This window comes from Quercus robur, chromosome 4 (genome assembly GCF_932294415.1).
Source record: "Quercus robur chromosome 4, dhQueRobu3.1, whole genome shotgun sequence".
NCBI lineage: Eukaryota > Viridiplantae > Streptophyta > Magnoliopsida > Fagales > Fagaceae > Quercus > Quercus robur.
In genome coordinates this window covers 57132717-57150367 of record NC_065537.1, presented here as the reverse complement: position 1 = coordinate 57150367, position 17651 = coordinate 57132717, and the positions used below count along the sequence as shown (strand labels likewise).

Here is a 17651-nt window from a genome sequence, read left to right as displayed (position 1 = left end):
GCGAGTTATTAGGAATAAGGCCAAATTGAATTCTAATTACTCCCTTGTATCCACGCCATTACCTTCTAAACGGTCTGCTGGAGCCTTTGTTTATAACAAGGATCTTGATTTGAATCATAAACAAAAAAAAAAAACAGATGATTGAGAAATGCAGCATCCATTTGGTTATTCCCATCACTGGGGTTGGTCCTCAACCCCAATCCAATCCATGAAAATTCTCAGCCTTAACTACCATGGGCTTAGGATCCCAAAGGTAGTTTTAGAATTTTCGTTGTTTATCAGCTGAAGAAAGTCCCCAAGTTTTGTTTCTATGTGAAAACTAGATTTGTTCATAAAAAAAAAAATATAAAATAAAAAATTGAAAAAAGGGAAAAAAAATTGAAAACTAGACTTAACAACCATTGATGATGCTTCCAAAGACAACATGGCTTCAACCTCTAATCCAACTAAATCATGTATACATCTGCTACAAGAATGTTCCTTTGCACACGTCATTTGGCTTCATGCTCCTTATTGGAATTCATTCAGGCTGGTCATGCATGTTTAGTTTTTTAGAAGATAAATGAATTGATCTTTGAAGTCTGCTACTTACACTATGGAGTTCATGGAGGTCAATGCAATCAAGATTAGATAGTATTCTTTGGAAGTGGTTGGCTGGATCTTGAAGGATATTAAGCTGATTTGTGAACAACTTGTTAGTATTTATTTTTTATTTTTATCTTTTGTTTTTTTAAAGATGTAATTGTGTTGTTTTAGCTATTTCTAGTGTTGCAACTTGCAAAAGAGAATGAGGAGACCATTGTTTTGACCCTCTTTTCTCTTTCCCTATTGTATACTATGATATTAAATGAATAAAGTTTACTATAGTTTCCTCTTTTAAAAAAAAAAAAACTTTACACCATACAACAATAACCAAAAAAAAAAAATTCTTGGTTACAATAACATCCACCTAAGACTTTTTTTTTTTGGTACTCCACATTATATATTTCAACAAAAATGAAAACCCCTCATTTCTAAATTTATTAAAAAAAAAAAAACCGTTTACAATGACCCGACCCGCTTTAATACAATCTCCTTCTACAATCTAGAACCCCCTAACCACCATTTCCTTTACTTCTCTCTCTCTCCAGCACAGTCACACAAACCCCTGGGTTTAGGGTTTTACCTCAAAAAAAACCCCAAAACCAAAAACAACCACCATCCATGGCTCGCTTTCCAAGACCCTCCACACCTCGCTTACTCTACACTCTCTACACTTCCCCATCCAAAACCACACCGTCCCATTCCCACACCCACTCCCACTCTCACTCCCCAACCGCCGCGCTCCTCCTCCTCCGCCACTTCTCCTCCGGGAGCTTGGCCCGCGCGGCGTCGAAAGACGAGAAAGAGCCCTGGTGGAAGGACTCCATGAGTCGGCTCCGAAACATCGGGATTTCGGCACACATCGATTCGGGTAAAACCACGTTAACCGAGCGGGTACTTTACTATACGGGTCGGATCCATGAGATCCACGAGGTTAGAGGTAGAGATGGAGTCGGAGCTAAAATGGATTCTATGGATTTGGAGAGAGAGAAGGGTATTACTATCCAGTCCGCCGCCACTTACTGCACTTGGAAAGACTATCAGGTACTACTACTCCCTTCTGTTTGGTTCCCGAGAAAATGGTAGGAAAACTTGAACGAATCTCAAAGGAAAAAAAAAACTACCACTCAATAAATATAGAGTCACCAAAAATTTCACCATTGCTAGGTAAAAAAGTGCGAGGAACAGTAAGAACTTGTCAATTTAACAGTTGTGAAAATTGTTGTGTCTATAGGGTTAAAAAAAAAAAATACTACTATTACTACTAGTACTAGAGGTTTTAGCTGAGTGCAAAATATGTGAGCATTTTTGTGTATGCTAATGAAAATTAAATCACTGTTGTTTTGTTATGTGCTGAATTTGTTAGTGTCCAGTCTATTAGTCTATGGCTACTCAATACGTCTAGAGTTACATTAATTTTCACAATTTTTGGGGCGTTAAGTTGTTAATGGTAGATGATAAAGTAATGTTAGTAATGTGGGTAGAGATGAGAACCAATAAAAACCTGACACCAACTCAACTATTATGAAAAATGTTGTGTTTCTGGCATTACTCATGGCTACGTAGTGTGTCAATTGGCCATGAAACCGCGGGATTAAAATTTAGGTTAAATTAAATATTTAGTTCTCAACATTTGTTTCACTTTCCTATACTTCAAAAAGGTCTTTATTGTCATCTAATGAATGGAAAACCTTGGTTTTGTGAATTTTATTTGTTATGTGATCATTTTCCATCTATCAAATGATGGTAAAAACCTTTTTGAAATGTTTTAAAACATAAGGATGATTTTGAAACAAAGGTTGAAGATTGAGGACCGAGTATGCAATTTAAAATAAAATTTAAGTGTTTTGGTTTTGAGCAATTGGTATTCTTAAAACTTTAATGGTTGTTGTGAATTTAAATAATACGTGTTTTGTGAAAAAAAATATTGCTGCCTGCTTAGCTGGATTTCTGTTTGGTTCCCAAGACATTGCTAGGAAAACTAGAATGAATTTAAAAGAAACTACTACTATGCTTCGGGTGTTTTTTCCTTCATTTCTTTACCGGATATGCTTCATTTTTGTACTTGCTTTGTTACTTAATTTTTTCGATGTTGGTTCTAGCACATGGCCTGTATGCTTCTTTCTTCTGTATTTTCTTACATTTTTTTTCAATAAAGTTTATTACTTATCAAAAAAAAAAAAAAAAAAAAATCAAAGAAACTACTACTACTAGAATTTTCAGTTGAGTGTCAAATATGCTGGCATTTTTGTATACTAATGAAAATGAAACCACTGTTAAGTGATAAATAAGATAGTCTACAGCTACTTGGTTTGTTAATTGGCCATGAAATTGAGGAATTAAAATTTAGGTTAAAGTACACAGTTGGTCCTCAACATTTGCATTTTGTTTCAGAATCTTCCTCATAATCTAAAATGTTTCATTTTGGTCGCTGTACTTTCAAAATTCTTCCAAAAAGTCTAAAATTTTAACGTGGCAAGCAGAGTTCATGCCACATCATAGGCTCCACATCATCAAAGTGACCTTGGTTTCATGAATTCCAGTTTTTATGTGAGCATTTTCCATTCATCAGCTGAAGATGAACATTTTAAAGTATAAGGATGATTCTAAAACAAAGGTTAAAGGTTGATGAACTGATGACCAAATTTGCAATTTAACCAAAAATTTAAGTGTTTTGGTTTTGAATGACTGATTGCTAAATGATTGTAGTGAATTTGAATATATACATGGTTTGTGAAAAAAACTGCTGCCTGCTTTGCTGGATTTCTAATACTATCTGGAAAACTTGCTCTTGCAGGTTAACATTATTGACACCCCCGGTCATGTAGATTTCACGATCGAGGTTGAGAGGGCTTTGCGTGTTCTCGATGGTGCGATTCTTGTACTTTGTAGTGTTGGCGGTGTGCAAAGTCAGTCGATTACCGTTGATCGGCAAATGAGAAGATATGAGGTTCCAAGACTTGCTTTTATTAACAAACTTGATCGGATGGGAGCAGATCCATGGAAAGTTCTCAACCAGGTGTGTTGTAGAATTATGAGACATCATAAGAAATATCTTAAATGGTTTCTGTATTGTTTTATTTACTGTTTTATCATAAGCCAAAGGTAGAATATCTAGTTTACGTTTATTTATATTGAAGACAAAGCAAGATTCTTGTCCATAATTTCATTGAAGAAAACAATTTAATGATATTTATTTTAAAAAAAAATGTTTGACAACTTGAGTACATAGAATTAGTGAATATTGTGAATTGTAATAGTTAACAAACTATCATTTTCCTGGGTTGGCAAAACATTTTAACTTCTACTTTGATTGCCTGATGCCTGATGCTTGATTATTTTTGTGAAAACATTATTAAGTGCATCTTATGTAATTTATGTTCATTTTCTTACACGGAATACAACATTCTTAAATGAAATAAGTGTTCTTTAAAATTCTGCAACTAGGATGCTTTTGTTGTTTAATTGGAAAATTTGTCAGGTCCATTCTAGTTCTAGATGATGATAACTTTGAAATTTCATAGCAATGATATGCTGATTATTTTGATTTCTCTTACAGGCAAGGTCTAAACTCCGGCATCACAGTGCTGCCATGCAAGTTCCAATTGGGTTGGAGGAGGATTTTAAGGGGCTTATTGACCTTGTGCAATTAAAAGCATTATATTTTCACGGCTCCAGTGGGTCTGTTTCTGAGATATGGTGTTTGTGTAATTTTTTTAATGGACATTGCGTTATGGTTCCAAATTTACCGCTTCTTGTTGCATGTTGCAGTGAAAAAATAGTTGCTGAAGATATACCTGCGAATATGGAGGCCTTAGTTGCAGAAAAGAGACGGGAACTAATAGAGGCTGTTTCTGAAGTTGATGATAAACTTGCTGAAGTATTTCTCAATGATGAGCCTGTATCATCAACTGAACTTGAGGTGTGCCAGCATGCTTTCTGAAAAAATATTCTGTGAAACAATAATTTGAATACGCAATTCATTTTTGGCAATAGAGGTCATAAGAGTAAGAGAATAGCTGATGAAGACTGTCAGTTTACTGCCCTTACATGTTAGGGGTGGACGCTTGTGCACGATAAAATGAAAACCAAGTTGTTAGGTGGCGATGACCGCTTGAGCTCTTATTTTGTCTAAAAATGTAAATGTGACATCAGCTAACAAATACAAAGTTCATATTGAATTAGGAAATGGAATGTCATTCTCAGGAATTTAACATTATTCTTTGCATATTGCAATTACATTGTTAGGCACTGTTAACTTTTATAGGTTCTGTTTGTTTGAGAGAATTTTGATTTATTTTTATCTGTAGGAAGCAATTCGCAGAGCAACTGTAGCACGGAAATTTGTACCTGTATTCATGGGTAGTGCATTTAAAAACAAGGTAACCTAAGAATATAGTCAGTATACTTTTCCCCTCTTTAACTTGTCAATTGATACCTTGTCTTCTCCCCATTAATCTCGCTGTATACACTGCCAATTTTGTAGATTTCATGGTGAGTATATATTTAATTTGTTTGTACTTAGAGATTTTTTCTTTCTATCTATAGTTGTTTGGTTCCTACCAATAAAATAAAATAAAAATAGTTGTTCGGTTCTTATAAGAAGGTGATGCTGGTTAGATTAATACACCATGACCTCTCAAGTAACTTTTTCTTGCATGTCTTTGTGGAGACTATGCAGTCCGTGCAGGTGACAGTTGAGGTTGTTAATGCTATTATGGCAATTTGATGAATGTACTACCATTTTTCTCTTCATTTGGCCTGCTTGCGATGTTGCTTGAAATTTTCATAATTGGAGTTCTCTTCATCATTTCATATTGCCTAGTCCTATCTTATAAGTAATTATCATCCTAAATAAAACGACACACAATATATGCATCACTAGGGTCCATTCAATGGTGCCTTCTATGTTGCAAACAATTATTGAAACTACTTGTTTGTTCAACTATCAGAAGTCTGTTGATTATATTCCTCATCTTTTATGTTTTCTGGATTACAGGGAGTACAACCACTTTTGGATGGTGTCCTTAGTTATTTGCCTTGTCCAACTGAAGTCAGTAGCTATGCTCTTGACCAAAGTAAGAATGAAGAGAAGGTATTGGGTTGATGAAAATAAATTTTTGTCCTGAATCTTTTGTACTATCATCTCTTATCTAAAAAATCTTTTGTACAGTCATCTGTTTTATAACCTGACTGGGGAATTGATATATTTTATTCTCGTAAAGGTCACATTGTCTGGAACTCCAGATGGGCCTCTTGTGGCGTTAGCTTTTAAATTGGAGGAAGGGCGCTTTGGTCAGTTGACATATCTAAGGTATGCCTCTCTGAGAGGTGGTATATTTTCATTTTCTTGATAGTCCAACTATCTTATTATTTCATTCATGTGCTGGCAATGTTAGTACTCAGACATGTAGATGAGCCATTATGCTAACATGGTTTTTTATTTTATTTTAAATGAAGAATCTATGAAGGTGTCATTCGGAAGGGTGATTTTATACATAACATAAATAATGGAAAGAAGGTTAAGGTCAGTTCAAGATGTGTAATTTATTAGCTTTGTTTGTTTCCAGTTGAAGTTGCACTTATGGGCTTGAGATCTTTTGTTTTGAGTTATTCTGTTAATTAACCCACTTGGCATCTTTCAGTGTCATTTGAAAGAAGATAATTGCAAATGTCAGCAAATTTTTGTTTCTCAAAACTTATCCTTTTATAATGTGTCCCTGCCTGAAAATATTGCAATTTTTAACCTTCTATGGTACACCATATAAAAATAATTTTTGGAAAAACTTGAATCACATTGAGTGGTGAATATGATATGCCTCCTCCCCTTGTAAGAGGAAGGTGGAAGGTGAGGTCATGGTTCAAAACCCACCAGCTGCATGTGTAACTTACCAATTAAAATGAATTTTCAAGTTGGACATCCTTTTTGGAACATCTTAAAATTGGAAAAGGGACTAACATTTTGAGACAGAGGAAGTGTGTGGGATAGACTGGTGTTTGCATATGTTATGATCGTTTCAGTATGTACTGCAAGGTGACCAAGCTTCTTTTTCATTTTTCTTTTTTGATAAGTAAGGTGACCAAGCTTCTATTTTTCTCTGATTGCAATGCTCATTATTATGGTTCAATATGGTAAGACATGTTGTATGTGTGTTGTGCACTTGTGCTTTTATGAATGATATAATCTGGACAATTACATCCTTTAAATTTTGAAAAATAGTTTTATTTTATTAATGAATTTTCCGGCATGCCCATTGTATCATGCTATCAGCGCTCTGATACTGATTGAATTTCTAAATTAAATTTAATAGTTATGGATATATTATCTTCCTGGTACAGATTCCTCGCTTGGTTCGGATGCATTCTGATGAGATGGAGGTTAGTTTTGCTTTGCCATTCATCTTAGTAATTAATTCTAATGATATGATTGGGATTTTTTTATACATGAAATCAAATTTTGCGAACCAACTATCTCTACAATGTTTTCTGCCTGTCCCCATGTTGTGGCTTAGGTGGTAAAGGGGTAGGGGTGAAGTTGGGGTAGGTTGCACTCTAATCTTTCAGAACAAAAGAATATTTGTGTTAGATTAGTAGATTGGGGTTTCAAGTCATATGTTTTCTACTCTCAACTAGTTTACTCTTTTTCTTCTTCCTTGGGTTTTTGTTGTTGATTTTCTTTTTTATATCTACAGGATATTCAACAGGCACATGCTGGGCAAATAGTTGCTGTATTTGGTGTGGATTGTGCATCAGGTCCCACTTATCCCTTTGCATATGTATACACAATAATTTATGTTTCTGTGTTGTTTTCCATAGTTGTCTAAATAGAATGGGGGTTGGAGTGAGGACTGAGGAGCTAGTGCAAGTTGAAGTTTCTAAAAGTGAGAGGAAAATATCAAAATGGACATTCAAGCCCATGACCTCTAAGTAAAATGGCATTCCCTATAGTTGCAACAAAGATGTCTAGGGTTCGAGTCTCCCTTCCCCAACTTGAAATGTATGAAAATAATAATGGTATTCAGAGTGGTTATAATTACTTAGACTGCTAATATTTGAGATGAGGGCATGAGGCTTTGAAACCTGATGATTATGACATTTTTTTTCTAGTTGCTTTTTTCTTTTGCTTTTCTAATTTTTCTCAACTTATGCATTTTTTGTGTGATCAGGAGATACATTCACTGATGGGTCTGTTAAATACACAATGACTTCTATGAATGTCCCTGAGCCAGTGATGTCTTTAGCTGTTCAACCAGTTTCAAAAGATTCAGGAGGACAAGTGAGTGGTTTGTTCAAGTGTGCCTATACGCGTGCATATTGTATTTGTTGATGTCCAGTGTTACATGACAATCTTCTTGTTTTCTTTTTTAATAGTTTTCAAAGGCTTTGAATCGTTTTCAGAGAGAGGACCCTACTTTCCGAGTTGGGCTGGATGCTGAGAGTGGGCAGGTCTGAGTTGTTAATATGATATCTCATATTTTTTGCCCGTATAATTATTGAGGTCACAAAGAATTTATATTGTGCATTGCAATGTCAATTTATTTTTATCCTGAGTAGACAATTATTTCTGGAATGGGAGAGCTGCATTTGGATATATATGTTGAACGCATTCGGAGAGAGTATAAGGTGCCTATCATTTCTGTCTCTGTTTATATATTAAATTAAGATTTTTAATATTGTTTCTCAGAGGAAGTCTGCAGTCTTGCATCATGTTTTTATTCTTTGTTTGCTAGGTTGATGCTACTGTTGGTAAGCCTCGTGTAAACTTCAGAGAAACTGTAACTCAACGTGCTGAATTTGATTATTTACATAAGAAACAAACTGGTGGACAAGGTCAATATGGACGAGTATGCGGGTGAGAAAAAATGTTTAAGATTTGTGCCTATACTTAAGGCACTTGGTGAATTTCATTTCTTTTTATTTGTCATAATCATATCATCTTTGGTGAACTTTGTATAAGTTTCTATGTAGATTGTTAGATTTGGTTCTCCATTGGGAAAAACTAGATTTTGGTTAAGTTGCTTATAACTATGACTCGGAGCAGAAACCTTAGCTATTACTTAGTCCTGAAAATTTTTCTTTGCTTGATTAGTAATGTGGGACTATATATCTTTCAAGATGAATATCTTAGGACTTTATATATTTACACTATACTGGTTGGAAAATAGTATTGGCAAGTTTATCTGCTTTGCAATTTTTTTCCTTCTGCGTAAAAGAAATTAACAGTTTTTATGTATCAAAATTGTTAAATCACAGTTGTGTGTTGCCCAAGTGCTCAAGGACATTTCAAAAGTTTTAGATTATTGCTGTCTTCTGTGATATTTTGCATTTAATTTCATAATATGATATCAAGGTAAGATTATGTAGACCTGTCTTAGCTTCTGTCTTCCATCATAATTGTTGGCCTTTCTCCCTGAGTACACCACCGCTGTACTTAGTGTTTTTTTTTTTTTTTTGGTAATAAAATTTTCGTTACTTATAAAAAAAAAAAAAAAAAAAAATTTGTTGGTGAACTTATGCTTGAATTATATGGAACTCTCAGAGCACATTGTTATTGAAGGATGCTATGTACCATTGTTATTAATTCCATTCCATTCCGGCCGGAATGGCTGGAAAATTTCGTACCGGCATATAAACCGGAACAATAGTCCCCCATGTTCCTCCTCAGATCAAATTTAGGCCTGTTCTGGTGAGTTTCGGGTGTTCCGGGCTGTTTTGGTCAATTTCAGCCGAAATACAAGATTCGGCCGGCATGAGTTGAAGTTATGGGTCTGAATATAGAGAGAGAAAGAGAGGTTTTGAGGTATAGGTGTGATGTGAGAGAGTGCTTTGTGTGAGATAGAGATAAAACAAAAGGGGAAAACAAGTTTAATACATGCTTATCTCCATTCGGCATCAAGACAGAAGCAATGAGCAAAAGGAGAGTTGTTTCGGTCAGTTCTCCATTGTTCTTCAAAGTTTTGAGAGAGGCAAGATTTTGAACTTGAAATATGCAGAATGGGCTGTGGGGTAGGTAGGGTAATAAATGGGAGAAGATATTTGAACAATTTTATTACTTTTTTATTCAACCATCTGTTACTTCAAGTGCTTTTATCTATTTTTTTTAATTATATTATTGGGATATGTATGGCACACGTGGTAGGTAGCTTAAGTTTTACACAATCTCAATGATGAATGTAGCACTAGTGGGTTATTCAGGGGAAAAAAAAAGTAAAACTGAAAAAAGAGAGAATAATAAGAAAAAAAAAACTAATATGATGATTCCGATCAGTTAATTAAGCATTTGTTTACATGTATTATTATTTAACTAAATAAAAATAAAAATATGTAATACATTTTTTTTGATGTTAAGACTTAAGACTAAATAATTTGTATTATTTGATATTTAGTTATTTACTTCTTTGAATTGCTAATTTTATATTGTATAAGAATATATATATTTATTTATTTTAGGCAACCCGAAACACTTTGAAATGGTACGCTGAAATAGGCCGGTACCGAAATATTTCATTCCATTGGACAAACCGAAACGGGGTCCGAAACAGTATTCAAAACATTGCTATGTACATGACTAAAGGTTGATGGTAAACTTACAAGTTTGACATGGATACGGTACAGATTACACAAGGGATTTGCCTTTTGTTAAAATGAATTTTCTTTCATAATCTTTAAAAACAATATAAGATATGTTTAAATGATTCTGGAGACAGCATGACAGGGGTATAGTTCTCTGTTATTAGTGGGCCTACCTAGTGCTTGATGCTTCAGAATATGTCTGATCCATTAAAAAGAGGAACAGATTGTTATTGTGCTGGAGGTTTTCTAGATACTTCCCTTATTTGTTCCTTTTTCATGTTGATCTAGTTGGGTGCATATGTTAGACATGGTGTATTATACCAACTTCTATTGATCCCAAGGTATAAATAGAACAAAGGGGCTTATTTGATCTTAGTGTGTTACCTTAATCTCTGCCGGATGCATTTGTCATTACCAAAAAGAATCTCTAAATATATTTGTTGTAACAACAAACAACACTTTTTAATGTATAATTAGTTAAAATATCAATACCAGGTGTGCTACATATGGCATGATTTGTGTTGCATGCGAATTGGGTGTTGATTAGGTGCCCATGTTAGTGCCTGGGTAAACCTATTGAGTAGAGTGGGCTATGACCTTGGCTCTTTACAATTTTACAATGCCAATAATATCATATTAATTATAAATATTAATTCAGTGGCAAGTAAGGAATGGTTCTATTAATAGCTTGCTTTTCCCCACGGTTTAGTTATGTATTATCTTTTATTTTGTATACTGCAGATATATCGAACCGCTTCCTCAAGGGTCATCAACTAAGTTTGAATTTGATAACATGATTGTTGGGCAAGCTATACCATCAAACTTTATCCCGGCAATCGAGAAAGGTTTTAAAGAAGCCGCGAATTCGTGAGTAGCATCATGTTATTATAATATTGCATGAGTTTTTCAAAGTATTATGGTCATCTTAGCTTTTTATTTTTTTTAGAAAGTATTATGATCTTATATCATACCATGGCCTAGTTTCATTGTGTATATGAATTGGTATAATGTTTGTTCTTGCATGTACAGGGGTTCACTAATTGGACATCCAGTCGAACATCTTCGTGTTGTTTTAACAGATGGTGCTTCCCATTCTGTGGATTCCAGTGAACTTGCATTCAAGTTAGCCGCAATATATGCATTTAGACAGGTTATTCTCAAATCCTGTGTTCAGGGTGTAATTCCCTGTAAAATGGATTTAAATTGTCTCTTGGCGATTTGGGCTATTCTTAGCCTTTTAATTATAGTATAACCTAATTACTAGGCTTTCTTTTACTTCCATGCATTTATATTTCAATTTTTTGAAACAGTGCTATACAGCTGCCAGACCGGTAATTTTGGAGCCTGTCATGATGGTGGAGTTGAAAGTTCCAACTGAATTTCAGGGCACTGTTGCTGGTGATATCAACAAGTGAGTTTTTTTGTTTTAACCAGAATATCATAAAGATTTTCTAATGCTTTTGTCTGATTATTTCTGTGCATTTATCACATGATAGGAGAAAAGGTGTTATTGTCGGAAATGACCAGGATGGAGATGATTCTGTGATTACTGCCCATGTAAGCTTTTTTCTTTTTCTTTTATATATATATATAACTTATGTATGCATATTTGTGCATGACTTGCATTTTTTTCAAGAAATTACTGGCAGAGTTTTGTTTAATTACTGCAAAACCTCAATGCTTATGTTTCTTCTTCTTTTTATTTTTTTTACAAGTAAGAAAAATTGTATTAAAAGAAGACTACTACTTCATTAAAGAAATGAAGTAGCCAGAAAAAATTTGTACAAGCGACAGAAAAGAAAAAAAAAAAAATTATGTACAAGAAGAAAGGGAATATCAAGATTACTTGGAATATCTAGATTTTGATATTGATTTTTTATTTTTTGGTTTTTATAAAAAAATAGTGAATTCTTTGGGAAAAAAGGGGCAAACCTCTGGTACACGGGGGTATACATATTCAACCAATCAAACAAGGATCTAAGAAATTGGATTTTTTATTGAAGCAATTAAGCCTCTATATTATCGATCATCCTAGAATTACACTCATCCAAGAACACTACACCAAACATTAGGATAGAATTCCATACAACAGAACTATGATGAATCTTAAAGCTCCATCTCCATCATGCTAACAAATCATTCAGTGAGTTTAGCATGAACCAAGAGGCTCCAAATAAAGCAGAAACGAGAGACCAAAGCTCCCTAGAAATAGTGCAATGCACAAAGAGTTGATTGATTGACTCCCCAGCCCCTTTGCACACAACACTAATTAGCAATGATATTCTTGCACTTGCGAAGAATTTTTCCATGAGCCACAGTCCAAGCAAAAAAAACTACCTCCTGGGGAACCTTGGTCCTCAAAATTGCATGCCATGAAAATCTGCTCTTGTTTCCCGTAGAATATCAAAAAAATTGTCTTAAATGAATAGAGGAAATAGTTTCTGTGATTGGTTTTTAGATTTCAAAATAAACAATAATGTCTTGGCCTGTTCTCAGACATCTGGTCTGTCTTTCTCTGTAGCATATGGATGTTATATACCGTGCTTTATAAGTCTGGCATCAAGTAATCAAGTATTCCACTGGTCAATTTTTTTTTTTTTAAATGTAATAATGTAATTCCAGTTACTTTCCAGCTATCTTTTCGCTAAAAGTTCTGCACTAACTTCGTTCATGACATTTTTATGAATTCCTATGAGTCATCTACATAAATTTTTTCTGCTGCTATGTTTCTAATTCCTATCTTACATCCTATTAACTGTAATCAATGTTTAATTTTTGCATGGAATGGTAGCATCTGATCAGTCCACAAAACCTATTATTTCCTACTAACATCCATATTGATGTCTAAAGCTGATGATTTGATTTTAGAGCAATGCGAACTTTGCTAATATGCTGATTTATTTGAGGATTTTCCAAATTCAAAACTTTGGATTGTTATGCTAGCAAAAAACTAGTGCAAATCAGTCTGCCATCATGCCAAATTGTCAATGTTTATTACGCTGTTGAATTCTTTGGTTTCAGTAGTCATATGTTTCTCAGAACTCCTTATCAAAAAATAAAAAATGTTTCTCAGAAGTCATTTTGTTGTCTTCCCAGGTCCCTCTGAACAACATGTTTGGGTACTCAACGTCTCTTCGTTCAATGACACAGGTAAAGTGGAACACTGTATTGTAAATGAAAATTTTTGCTTTACTTGTTCCCTGTTGAATTGTCTAGAATTGTCTTGTTGACCTCTTTGTCCCCATCCGTGCAGGGAAAGGGTGAATTTACAATGGAATACAAAGAGCATTCAGCTGTTTCTAATGATGTTCAGACACAATTAGTTAATACTTACAAGGGCACAAAACCAGCTGAGTAGTTGGGAATTTCAATTGAAGCATTTGCCCTTATATTAATTGATAGGCTAAATTTGTCTTGTTATAGTGATTTTTTAATTTTTTTAATCAACTTTACAAGGTTATTGTGATAAATTTGATCCTGTGGAGATCAATAAATTTTGAAAAGCAGAAATAAATTTAGGTGCCCATTTTTTGTTTGATCCTGTGTAATACACTAATAATACTACTCGACTTTCTAGTCGGACAAGCATGTATCATAATTCTTGACAGTGTATTGTTTCATAATCTAATATTTATCTTCATAGAGAGCAATACAATGTTTGCCCTGACTTTCTTGATGTTTGTTCCTTCAATTATACACATCAATCACCACAGATCTAGGCCTGTGCCATGCATGTATTTTCACATAGATGAAAAGCTATAAATTCTGATTTTATTGGAATTCTACTTACAGGATAGCATATATATTTTATAGTGAAGCTGCTTCTGTTTGTCAATTTGTTTTGAGAATCATGCTGATTTGGGGATTTTTTTTTTTTTTTTTGGTTTGTACTACTTTGGACTATTACGAAGTGTGTGGGTTATTTGTGGTGTGCGCTAAGAAAAGATATCAATATTTGAGTTGTATTTTCTCCATGGAAGTGATGCCTGCATGGTCAAATGACCTAATTTATATTTCCTTTTCTCCTTTGTTTCTCAAAATTGTGCGTTTTCTTCAGCATTTATGTGCATATTGGAGCCTTATTGTCCAAGGTCCTAAACAACTCTCTTTTTTAGTGCTTCAAAGCTGCCATTATTTTTATAAAAATTCTTACAGATGACTGTACATAATAATATCCGTGAAGATGTAAAGTATTTGGTCATGTAATAGTGGCAGATGACTGTACGAGTAAAATTGGATTAAATTCTTAATGCTTATAGGAGTGTGCATCTATGCATCTAACCACCGAGCCAATTCAACCCAACCCAACACCTGAGATTTGTTTTTGTTTTCATGGGTTGATAAGTTGGGTTGAGTTTGGTCTGTTTGAATTGATAACTTTTTCAACTCATCTAAACCTAACCCAATAAATTAGTATTAAACCCCAAAAAAAATAGTTCAATAAAATTAACCCAATTAGTGGCTAAATTATTAAACCCAATAAATTATTATTATAATTCACATAATATACCTAATTATATTTCGATTTTTTAGTTTGATTTATTTTGGTATTTTGAGAATTAGTTTTGATATATTTGGAATATAACTTATGTCTATTATGTAAATTATCATAATTTATAGGAAAAAAAAATTCTTAAATAGTTTTAATAAAAGTTCAAATTTTTTATAAGACATGAAACATGTAAGCACAAGTGTACAACCCCACTAATCCAACCTAACTCATGTAGGTTTGGTTGGGTTGGTTTCTACATGTCCAATGAGTTGGGTTGGGTTGAGAATTTATCAACTCGACATTAGGTTAAAAAAACTCTCCAACTTGACCCATACACACTCTTGTTATAACTTATCCAATCAAGGAATCCTTTTGGATCAACTTCTTTTCTATTTGTAAGCACAACTTGAAAGTAAAGAAACGAGACACCAATCTATTAACCGGAGGAAGGTTGATAGTTATCTTTTTGAGGAACTTAGGGAAGAAACCACCCAAGCAGCATAAAAATTTAATTATTGAAAAAGAAAAATATTACCAAATGTTCTCTGTTCTCCGGTTTAAGAAGCTAAATTTTTTAATAATAAGCAGCTCTGCACTATACAAACTTTTGGTCATTCAGTTTCTAATATTACTTCCCCACCAAACTTGACATTCTCCTTACACATGTTTTCCAAGGAAATATGTAAAATTTCATAGCAGATTCTTCGATGATTCATGGACATGCATATGAAATATGTGGGGGTAAGACTTCTATCTAAGGTACTAGAGTACTGGATGGGATAACTCTTAACAAAAAGAATGGCATTCTTATATAGTAAAAGAGAGATGCAAGAATACAAGAACTAACGAATTTGGTACACAGGTGTCCTTGGTGTCATGATGGACAATACATATAAAAGAAATTAGATACATGAATTATTACATCAGGTGTCCCAACAAAGTAATTTTTATTTTTTGTTCATGTGACATGAACTCTATGGAAATGAATAAAATTCTCAGGAAAGAAACTGAATTTTTTTATTTATTTTTTTTTTTTTTTTGACTGGCAATATCCTGAACTCAGGCTTTTAGTCCTGGCAGCTAAGAGGGCCATGCCACTTGAGGTTCAATCTGAGTAATAAAGAAAGATAAGCAAAACAAATTCAATTTGTGTTACACATTTACAAATTGAAATCCCATATTTCTTGTGTCTTTTATTATATTAAAAAACTACATACTACTTTAGCCACTGACTTTGGCGCTAACCAAAAAGCAGGACTGAATTTTTTTTTTTTTTTTTTTTTTTTTTTTTTTCAATTGTCCCATCCCTAGTAATCCACTATTATTTCAAGAAATGTTCAACACTGCGGAATTCAATCTAGTCCCTGTTCAATGAGGTACATTCTTCTGTCACAAAAAGATCCATGACAACAAACCCAAAATTACCAGTCTTAAAGCTAGAAACATACTCTGATTAGAGTTTCTTGTGTAATTGTGATGTTCTTTGTAGGCCACATCCACTAGTCCAAACAAAATCTACAACTTTATTTATTTCTTTATTTCTTTTACTTTTCTTTCATTCCAAGGTCAACAATAAGCTACAAAATAATGGGTTAGTTCTCCCCTTTGTATTGATAATTGCCAATGATGAAAGGCTACAATCCAGGCAGATTCATCCAAAATACCTTTGGCTTCTTCCATTAATTAAGCAAAACTGTTGCAATGTGATTAACTATGTGAATGCTTCTCGCAGGTCTGTGGGTAGCTCCAGATCAGGCTCAGATTTGCTGAGTGGTGAAAAATAGTGCTCTACCATGTCTTTGGACACTTGTTCCAAGCTCGGAGGATTCCACTGCAAATAAAACATGACAATTCAACAATTTAAATGTAATCGATGGACAATTATCTACTAATAATAAAAGTAGATTAGCAATATTGCCATCGACAAATCTGATTATCAATGATAGAACCCCAGTCTTCCACAGTACCTTCTCCTCTTACAACAACTTGCTTTGTTTTTTTAAAAAAAGAATTTTAGATTGGATTCTTAAATGCAATATTTGCAATATTGCTACCCCACTTGTCCAAAAGGCTGATAACATAAGCTGATGATACCTTTGGTGCCAGGTCCTTGTCTACCATTCGTGCCCGAACACCCTTTAGAAAAAGTACAGAAAAAAAGTAAGTAACTAGGATCATGAGGATTTGTTTTATTAAGAAGATAATCAGGAGAATGTATACCTCACAAAAATCTTTGGAAACCTGATTAGATATCCCTTGCAGTGACATTCGGTACTCACGTATCAAGCACTGATCAAGGGTCTGAAATCTACCTTCCCGTATCTGAGCCAGTATGGTGGTTAGGTCATAATGCAATAGTTTCTTAAAGGGGGAGGAGGAGGGGACAAGGGAAAAAAGGCCCAGTTCTGAGTATCAAGGACTCACAGATTTCAAAGAAACCTTCAAGCCTAATGGTGAAGCTTCATTAAGTCTCCTTAGGGTGGAAATGCACCATGCATCATTTGTTTTACTTGTCTCACTCTCCTGAGAGAATTGTTTAATTTAAAAACGCAATCACAACTCACAAGGTTCATCCAGAAAAGTATAGGGAGGAACAATTTAGAGAAATACCCACATATTTTGTTTCATTTTATTACCATAAAGATGGTAATACTAGTATGCAACAATTACAACTCATACAGTCCAACTTTCAGGTTAGTACTTAAGAGACTCAACACACACTATATATAGATATGGTCCAAAAAGTCAAAAGGAAGAAGTAACCAATTCAAGACACTTCCATTATTTGTAATTTTTTCTTTATTTATTTATTTTTACACATGCTTTGGGTTGGTCTTGAACCCCTGACCTTAGCCTCCATCCCATTCTTAAGTTAAGAAGTGTCATTTGAGCAAGGGCTCATTAGCAATTCCATTATCTGTATATAAAATGTATCCCTACAAAATTTCCTTCCAATCAACTGTGAGGTAGCTAAAGACATTCATCATAATTCTGTTAAGTTGTA

The 17651-nt window shown here is 34.0% G+C and overlaps 2 protein-coding genes across 16 annotated transcripts in view; one reads left to right on the top strand and one right to left on the bottom strand.

Annotated features, from left to right (window-relative positions):
* Positions 1 to 1081: 1081 nt before the first annotated feature.
* Positions 1082 to 13810, top strand: LOC126723085 (elongation factor G-1, mitochondrial). Of its 3 annotated transcripts, none has more exons than XM_050426343.1 (20): positions 1082 to 1626; positions 3380 to 3601; positions 4142 to 4263; positions 4354 to 4504; positions 4893 to 4964; positions 5582 to 5677; positions 5808 to 5896; positions 6043 to 6109; positions 6922 to 6960; positions 7275 to 7335; positions 7749 to 7858; positions 7954 to 8028; positions 8137 to 8205; positions 8313 to 8434; positions 10897 to 11022; positions 11185 to 11305; positions 11466 to 11566; positions 11652 to 11712; positions 13252 to 13320; positions 13409 to 13810. In XM_050426343.1, the coding sequence occupies exons 1-20, from the start codon at positions 1204 to 1206 to the stop codon at positions 13511 to 13513; spliced, it is 2301 nt and encodes a 766-aa protein (XP_050282300.1). In that variant the 5' UTR covers positions 1082 to 1203; the 3' UTR covers positions 13514 to 13810. The 3 variants fall into 3 exon arrangements, with proteins under 3 accessions (XP_050282300.1, XP_050282302.1, XP_050282301.1); XM_050426345.1 differs by having other exon boundaries at positions 13252 to 13325; XM_050426344.1 differs by having other exon boundaries at positions 1084 to 1626; positions 13252 to 13305.
* Positions 13811 to 16147: 2337 nt separating this feature from the next.
* Positions 16148 to 17651, bottom strand: part of LOC126723073 (3-hydroxyisobutyryl-CoA hydrolase-like protein 1, mitochondrial) — a 56033-nt gene continuing 54529 nt past the window's right edge. For 11 of the 13 annotated variants that reach the window (XM_050426327.1, XM_050426329.1, XM_050426322.1 and 8 more), the window contains 4 exons: positions 17072 to 17170; positions 16868 to 16969; positions 16742 to 16783; positions 16148 to 16478 (listed from right to left, as the gene is read on the bottom strand). In XM_050426327.1, coding sequence (XP_050282284.1) covers positions 16359 to 16478; positions 16742 to 16783; positions 16868 to 16969; positions 17072 to 17170 — 363 coding nt within the window. In that variant the 3' untranslated portion in view covers positions 16148 to 16358. The remainder of the gene's footprint in view (positions 16479 to 16741; positions 16784 to 16867; positions 16970 to 17071; positions 17171 to 17651) is intronic. The other 2 variants (XM_050426319.1, XM_050426325.1) reach the window with 2 other exon arrangements.

Coding starts and splice junctions, on each gene's coding strand:
- LOC126723085 (XM_050426343.1), top strand. CDS start 1,204: ATGGCTCGCTTTCCAAGACCCTCCACACCTCGCTTACTCTACACTCTC. Junction 7,336..7,748: donor TGGTGTGGATTGTGCATCAG/GTCCCACTTATC, acceptor TTGTGTGATCAG/GAGATACATTCACTGATGGG. Junction 13,321..13,408: donor CACAGGTAAAGTGGAACACT/GTATTGTAAATG, acceptor CCATCCGTGCAG/GGAAAGGGTGAATTTACAAT.